We start from the raw sequence: 8,945 nt of genomic DNA on the forward strand, positions 1-8,945 counted from the left end.
ATCTAAAATGCTATTTAAGTATAATCATTAAATATATAAAAATATTATTAATATAGAAATATTAGCAGTGTTCGATTCATCTGCTATGCTCGCCTAAATCACATTCACCCCTTTAATCCTCGAAAGGGTCGAGGCTAACCGAGACTTCAACACTACAGTAACAGGCACCGAAGAAGCCTCCCTTAAATTAATGTATACAAAAGGGATAAAAAATCTGAAAACAAGACAATTCAGTATCATAGATAAGCTTGACTTTATTAATTACAAATACTTGCACTGTTCAATGTCAACCAACCAAGACAGCTATGGGAACTAAAATCCCAACCATCACTGCAGCAAACGAAGCTATCTTGTACTTATGCTTCCGAGCATTGACGTTCATATACGCTTCGAAGCGGTGGAAACCGTTCACGTCGTAGTTCTGCCTCTGGTACTCTCTCAACTGGCTCACGAAGCCAGGGTTAGGGTTGATGAACCTTCTTCTCTGCCTTACATATACAAACGCCTGCTCAAAACTCAGCTTGTATTTCTCCATGAGGTACGCCATCACTATCGTGGCGGATCTTGATACCCAAGTGGCAGTGAACGAGGACATTCCCCTTCTGGATTCCCTCATCGATGAACGCGTTGGCCATTGGAAAGTATGGCAGCAGGTTGGTCTGAGGAGTGTCGTAGGCCCTAATGAAGAGCGTGCTGATGTTTGTATCATAGAATGTGGACTTCGGCAAGCGATGAGCCTCAATGGTGAGGACATGCGTGATGTTGAGCCGCCTGAGTACATCTTTGTCGGCAGCCGCCCTTGCATTGCTAAGATAAAGACCTGGGATAATCTGGCTGTAGCAGGATTGGGTGCAGAGGTCGATTTTCTGGTAGAGGGCTTTTCGCGACCAGTTCTTGATGCCAGTGAAGGCCACGATCGGGTTGGGAATGTTGAGGAAAGCGACGATGAAAGCGCTTCTCAACATTACAACAATCAACCCTCTGACACTTATCATGCTAAGTATTTGCGGTTCACATGATTATTTTTTTGTATTTTTTCATATGTTTACAATTTTTTGCGGTTCCCACCGAGACATTTACGACGTTTTGACGTTTGGTTTAGTCTTTTCTGTCATATTGAAGGTTGACGGGCTTTGATCCTCTTCGCTGGGATACTTTTGATTTAAGCAAACGAGTTCTGAGAAGGGAGAACTATTTTTAGGTCGACATTGCGGGTAAAAAACATGAATGTGTAATCATTAAAATTAACGGAACTCTTTGAATTCTTTGTCTTTTCTCTTCAAATTTACTAACGACTTTAATATTTGCTGCTACCCAATTTTATTTCCTTGTGACTTACAGATGCCTTAGGTTCGTACGCTTCATTATTTAAGATTAGCTTGGGATCATCAAAGTGTGTAATATTGTCAAATTTAATGTCAATCTTAGCTTCCAAGAATAATAGTGGCAGGAAGGATAGCATAATCGATCTAGATATTTTTGGCATACTTAAATAACACTTTGTAATTTTAAGTGTGAAATATGTCGGATTTAATATTTAATGTTAGTTGTGGTTGTCTGTAACTGGGTAGTTTGATTTGAGTGTTTGCTTTCTTTTGTTCTTAATGTACCCACTGGCGATCCAATAGAATAAATAAATAAATAGATATGAAACACTATTTTCTGTTTCTCACAACAGGTTACGTAAACTCCTAGTTTTACATAGTGACGATTTTCAAAACAAAACGATACTGCTGTTAAAATGTAAAATACATAATAACGTGCAAAATATTTGTTTGTTGAAGTATTCTGTATATTTAAAACGTTACAAGTGTGAACGCGACCTTCGCGTAAATGAGCCAAGGTGGATCGATTTGTGTTCAGTCAAAACAGTGTTGAGTTCACTGAGTCACCGGAGCTTTCTTGTTTTAGGGCTGATGAGGTGGAAACTTGACGGCAAATCATTCATTCCTTCATTCCTTCATTCGTTCATGTCATGTTAGTATACAGCAATTTCCGTTACTCGATGTAGCTTTGAAGAAAAGGAATTTTAGGGTTGACCAAGTGAAGAATTCTCAACATACATTCATCATTGGGATTATTCGGCTACCTCAATGATTATTCTATACAGGTCTCGGTGATGTAGTATTGTGGTATGGTTGATGAAGTCTCAGATTCAATTCCTGGATTAGATAAAGTGTTACTCTGTTTTGAATTTAGCACTTATCAACTTAGAATATAATACTAGTGTAACATGAAGTAGCAATATAGGAGGAAGGAATAAATAATAGGCGTTACAATATGGAAAGTTCTAGTGCGCAAAATGCTTTATCTCTGATTATAATCACTCGTAAAAAATATGCATTTGCCAATAAAGATATAGTGGCAACCCTGGCCCCTACCTGCAGTGGCCGCGCAACGTATGAATGTGACCCACTTGTCATGTTACTGAAATTCAGAACGACATCGAATAAAATCGACTAATATACGAATAGGACGGTACTAAACTTGTCTGTATTAGTTACTTTCTAGTTACCGATATGTCAAATATATCTACCCTCTTTTTGAATCGTTTTATAATCTACTATATAATATGTATAAACAACATTCATGTGACTCACTTTTTTCAGTGTTAAAGTTCTAAAGTGTATTTTTCCGAGATATGTAGTCTATGTTAATCTAGGTAAAAAAGTGGTTAAAGCGTTAGGGACTCAACCCGGGGTTGCTGATGATCTCCATCACTCAGGGGCTCAACGTCAAGGTAAGGCACGGTGAATCCAATATAACTACTTAACCGCCACCATGACCTCCCGAGGCAATTCTTGTGCGCTCGGTCTCCACACCGAATGCACGCCCATGCATGGGGGAACATTTGTCGCGGCCCCAGGCATACAGTTATGTTTGTATACCCTGTGGTTGTAATTACACATAGGGGCCTATAAGGGACTCGTGAACATTTCCACTCCACTTCACTCCGCCCATCCTAACACTTCCTCTTGCTTCCCCTTCTTTCCTCCCCTATTTTTCCTCTTCCAGGGCCTCGCAGTTGCTAAGCCGGGGGAACCAGTATACCGGGTTCTTCTCGGTGTTAACTGCGGGGTCTGTACTGAAATAAACCACCACCATGAAAGTACTTCCACCGCAAATACAAAAAAAGAAATAGATCTAACAAACATAACATACTTAAAATCTTCTACAAATTTATTGAAATTTTTGTAACTCAGCCAGTGCCTGAAATTTATGCACTTTTTAAAAAAGGACTTTTTATTATTTGTTAGAATCTGGCTTTATATAACTAGACCAGTTTAGTAGATTAAAGCCACCTTTTAGCAAATATATAGTAAAATAAGTATTATACAAAGTCGATCTATAAATTTCAAATTAATCGAATTTGTAACAGTAGAAAAATGAACTGGTAATCGTCATACCTCTAAATAGACCTTCAAAACTTGTAGCTAATAACCATCTAATCATATCAGCTTTCAAACAAAAAAGAACCTATCAAAACTGTTTAGAAGCTACAATGCCACAGACAAACACACAAATATACAGATACGCTGATAATCACTTTAAATTTATAACACCCCTCTTTTTCCGTTGTTCAAATGACAGTAATTACTAAAAATATTTTGACTTGCGTAGTAATGTACGTAAACATTTCTTCATCGCACCATTAACCTATGGATTGCGTTCCGACACGTTCCTGTCGCATATTTCCGGGAACATTATATGCGTTGAAAAGCTTGTAAAATATATTTGAACTGATATGTCTTTTACTTATTCTTTCTGACCGTTTTGAGACAGTTCTCGACCAAGAACTTCACGTTTTAGTTTACTCCAAATCAAATTATATATCCCTGCTATGCTATATAATTTTTCTCCCGACGTTTTGAAGATTGCGGCCATCGTGGTCATGGGACGGAGTGTTGAATTTGTATCCTTACGTAATTCTTAAACTAGACTTTTCGATCTCTCTGTATTATTATAATCTATACTGTAAGAAATAATTTTGTAGGTAACAGTCGCTAAGGGTCCTGCGGGTTTCGCATTCGTAATTTATGTATTAATAGTACTTATATGTTGTGGGTTCCTTTTCGGAAAATGTAACGCGTCGCCACTAGTAGATAATAACTTAAGAAAAGATAATATTAGACATTTCCAGTGGTGCCATAACAATACAAAAAATATTAAGAATAATGTATTTTAATTATGATATAAATCATTTAGATAAAAATATTTTTACTAAGAGTACAGATAACATTACCCACTCAATACTCAAAATAAAACAGTCAATCACAGAGAAATTACAATTTTAATCAATAACAACAATAATTTCATACTCATTGAAATTTTGGAGCCAAACCAAATGTATAATTGATGTGTCATGACTTCCAAATCGTTGTTCCAAATCTTTTAACACATGTCGTTGTAATTTATAAAATTAACCATTAATGTCCAATGGTTATCAATGGAAGGGTTTTATTAGGGTAGGGAGGCTAGTCACTTGAGCGTTAGTGATGGATGCCTGCTAACGCCTTCATGTATGCCTGTGTATATCCGATTCCAACAGGCCGATATAATTTTGTCGACAGTCGTGGGGTAATCATCTCTCGACAGTCGACATTGTATTTGACTCCACTTACCACCAGTCTCGTGCCCGTATCCCGTAAAAACACGGGAAATCCCAGTTGACTTACCGCTGGGGAATTGGCTAGGGAAAGGTTTCGGGAATCTTACTCTTATACGAAATATTGAAGCAAATTGAGTTCATCAACATAAAATCTCGGATTTGATTTTAAAATTAAATTCATATCAACAGATCCACCGAAACATGGTAAAATTTTCTGCGATGTCAATAAGAACATTGCGAGCGCTTTGCCGTATAATTTTGTGTAAAAACTATGTCGAAGGTGTGTGAGGTCTATCAAACCACACTAGGCCTTCGCCGAAGATTAATACGTAAGCTCTGTCAGTAGTAGTGGAGATCCTATTCAATAGTAGGTTGGTATAAAGGTCTGGGTATTATTATATTAGCGGGAGTGCTATGATCTTTACTGCAGCTCTGCTTACTACTTCAAAGACAAGCGTGATGTTATTTTGTATTACTCCGACGACCTTATTAACAAACCCATTATTTTAACAACTTTAACAAGCCTTTGAAATTAACGCAGCGGTTGGCAGTTCGTTTTAGAGTCCATTTCATTTTATTTAGTAGCGTAGCGTGTAGTTTGTGGGCTTTGCTAGCCAAAATTACTCGGTCAGTTACATCAATTCAGGTCTAATTACCTTTTTTATTAATGTTATAAACTATATAATATTTCATCACTTCTATAACCTAGCTGCTAATATTTATTTCAAAACTTGTAGAAAAATTTAAAAACCTATTGTCTCTAAAGATACTTCAGAGGTTAAACAATTCATGACCTTGTATTTACCTTAATCGTATTGGTGCTTTGAAAAGGGGATTTCTGATGCTTTAGTATTAAACCAAAAAGTGAATAAAAAAATTATATAATAATTTATAAGATGGACGATATCAATGGTGTTTTTGAGATTATGTCGCGTTACGACCGTAGTGGCATATTGTGCTGCTATAGTTTAAAGTCATGTTACTTATTTATTAATTAAGTCTACTGTTAATCTTACACTAATACATTAAAAGTAGAAATGGGCAAGGCACAGTTGAGAAGGGTAAAATTTTCAAAAGGTAACCCGAGGCAAAAAGAATTGCCTTAGTTAACATATCGCGGCCAATTTAACAGAAAACAAAAACTAAGACAAAAATCTAAATTTAAAGGGAAGCCGGTGATAGTCGGGTTGTGTGGAAGATTCGCCACTAAAAGAGCTTATAGCACGTCTCAAAGACTATAGGTGGACAAAACGATAAACAACATGAAAAGGCCCACCAGGCAACCGTCACAGCGGAAGACTGTAAGGTCACATGGATACTTGACATAAAAAGATCGCAGGTTCACAATGGCACCAAATAGCGCAGGCTAGAGAAAGGTGGCAATCTTTGGAGGCCTTTATCTGTGCGGGATGTCTGATATTTTAGCTTAAGGGATAAAATTAGCATTACGTATATTTAAGTTAGCACCAATTCATCTAACTTATATCAAAAATTTATTTCCTACCCTTTAAGGCTTTTATATTTATTTGTTATTACATATTATATGATATTTACGTTAATAATTCCTGCAAGTTATACCAGAAAATAAAGGTTATTTTTAATTTAGCATTACATTTGCAATGTTACTATCTATGCTAGGGTTGATGCTTCCATCAAGCGCGCTCTTGCTCGTTTTACCTTAATGCTGTAAGAACAAGTAAATGGCAATTTAAATGGATCCTTAACTATAAACCACTGAAAAACAGTTTCTATCCGGGACTCAATATAACACTTGCGGAAGTCAAAATATTTTTTACTCTAGAATAATAAACATTACATATAACAGAAATACTGGTTGAAGAGCTAGCAAGTCATGATCACGTGCTAAACTATAACCAACGTCACGTGTTGTGAGGCAAAAACACGTGTTGCTAAATCAATACTAGTAACCAATGAAATAATGTTTATAAATTTCAAAGTGCCAAATACTAGGTCGATATGAAGTGGTTTAATAAAGGATTTGAAAGGTCTGAGTTTCGCATCGATAGAATAGTTAAATTGTAGCGTTAAAACATTAATAAAGTAGGTGTATAATATTAAAACGCGAACTGTTCTATCAGTACTCTTTAATTTACTTTAATGTTACTCCCGACGTTTCGAAGACTTTGCAGCCTTCATGGTCACGGGGCGGACTGAGATGTTGGTCATCCGAAAAGAGAATATTATAATATAACAACCGCGATAATATTCACAAAATAGTTTTATTTTAATATCTAAAATTCGCGTAAACTATAGTTAACTTAAGAAATAATTACTTTAATGATATTATTACTTAAAAATAGCTTTAACTATTTCCACTGTAGTGTTCTAAGAAGTTTCATCTGTATCTAAGAAACATTCTCTTTCAAACAACTTCAATTCAACTCCCAAAATTTACATTCAGATAAACATTGCGCAATATTTTGCAAAGCAACACCGTTTCTAATTCGGTTTGACCGGCCGATGGCTTCGGTGTAGGCGCCAATAAATTAGACGAATAAATTCTTTCACATCGCCACTTCCACCCAGTGATGTCATTTAAATTATCAAATAGGTGTAGGGCCTCGTCGATAAACACCAATGTACCTGATTGTGTATTTTAAATTATTTTATTTAGCTAAGAGAGTTCCAATGCGGAAATTTATAAGCGAAGTCATTTGTGAAAAAAAGAGCCTACGGTAAACTTAATTAAGCTGTTGGTTTTAGATGGCTACATTACTCGAATTAGGTAATTCATTTGATATAATTATTACCGCACGGTCGTACGAAGTTCTGTGTTGGAATTTTGAGGGTATGTGAAGTCTGCCAATCCGCTCTAGGCTAGCGTGATGGACTAAGGTCTAATCCCTCTCAGTAGAAGACGTGGCCAGTAGTGAGACAGTATATAGGGGTGATATTACTATTATATTACATGTTTCAAATAGTAACAAAAACTGGTATGAAGTAAAAGATTTGCTACATTTCGTACAGTTAATTTCAAGAAACAAAATATACGGCCCAATGCGTATTCCAGCAACAACCATGGTTTCTCTAGCATATTTTATTAGTAAATATATGTTCTGATGACCTATTTTCCTGGTGATATGGTAGTATGGTGGCCCAATAATGATCAATTTGCAATGTTGATCACTAATTCTTAAGCCGGTTTGTATGCCTACGAAGGAATTTTTTTTTTTTATCGATAAACAAAAGTCCAACTTGACAACTTTTCTATTTCGTAGCTACTGTAAAACGCACGATCTAATATTTTTTTTTATATATATTGGCACAGCAAAGTCCCCACACTGCACCTTGTAGTAAGTGGAGTAGAGTCCAATAGAATGTCGTCTGACGAGAGATGGCTAGCCCAGAGCTGACACAATAGGGGACCGGCCTATGCTTGATTTTGTACATTATTCTACATGTAATGGTTAATAATACTAAAAAGAAGCACTCCTGCGAAAACTGCATAAAAATTGGTTAAAAAATGAGCGAGTAATTCATATTTAAAATATTGCAATGTGCAGAAGTGGGCGCGATGTGGGGATATCGCTTCATCTTTTTCTTTCGCATGCGTCGTAATTCCCGATGACGTCACATGTGGGTATTTCGTCTCTTTTCTGTTTTTTGTTAATTACCCCTTCCACCGAAATTCAAAGACTTATAACTTGTTGATTTTTATCGGATTTTGATAATTCCTTCTGTGTTATAATTTATATTATGTAAATATTTGATAATAGGAAAGAACAAAAATGAGTCCGGTACCCTATTATGCCGGCCTGTTGGAGCCCTGTATACACGGACTGATCGGAACGACACATTTTTATGGGTCATTATTGCATGTTTTACGTGTGTGCGGTGGTCGCTATCCGGGCGAATATCACCCAGTGGCGACTTCCATGTAAACCGATGCGTGCCGGCTTTCCTTTCGTAATTTATAAAAAAAAATATCATTGGAAGGATCTGCAGACCGCATATTCATATTAGTACTTATACGTTGTGTCGGGTTTCCTTCCAGAAAATTACACCTTTCACCATTGAATCTAATCCTACCACCAGCGTCAAGAACTATGATTTGTACAAAAAAGATTATTAAGTAAAATACAATGTACCAATGATAAACTAGATAGATTAATAACTCAATCTCTTGAGACATTTGTGCGGGCCGTTTTAAAACACGTGACTTGGCAGTGTTTCCAAAAAATATTGTGAATTTTTCATTGATTGAATTATTTTCACTGTTTGTGGTAAATTGTAAAGCTGGTGTTTTTATATTTAATATCCGTGTAATCGTATTATTATACAGCTCAGGGACAAAGGGTCCATTCCTGTCAGCTTC

The 8,945-nt window shown here is 36.3% G+C and overlaps 1 protein-coding gene across 1 annotated transcript; it reads right to left on the bottom strand.

Moving 5' to 3' along the window:
• Positions 1–253: 253 nt before the first annotated feature.
• LOC115456035 (dual specificity protein phosphatase 1B) lies at positions 254–1,138 on the bottom strand. Its single transcript, XM_030184886.2, is given in 2 exon segments — positions 254–569; positions 571–1,138. Coding segments are annotated over 2 exon segments (708 nt in total). The 5' UTR covers positions 996–1,138; the 3' UTR covers positions 254–286.
• Between the last annotated feature and the right edge of the window lie 7,807 nt (positions 1,139–8,945).

This window comes from Manduca sexta, unplaced genomic scaffold, assembly GCF_014839805.1.
Source record: "Manduca sexta isolate Smith_Timp_Sample1 unplaced genomic scaffold, JHU_Msex_v1.0 HiC_scaffold_3851, whole genome shotgun sequence".
Lineage (NCBI taxonomy): Eukaryota > Metazoa > Arthropoda > Insecta > Lepidoptera > Sphingidae > Manduca > Manduca sexta.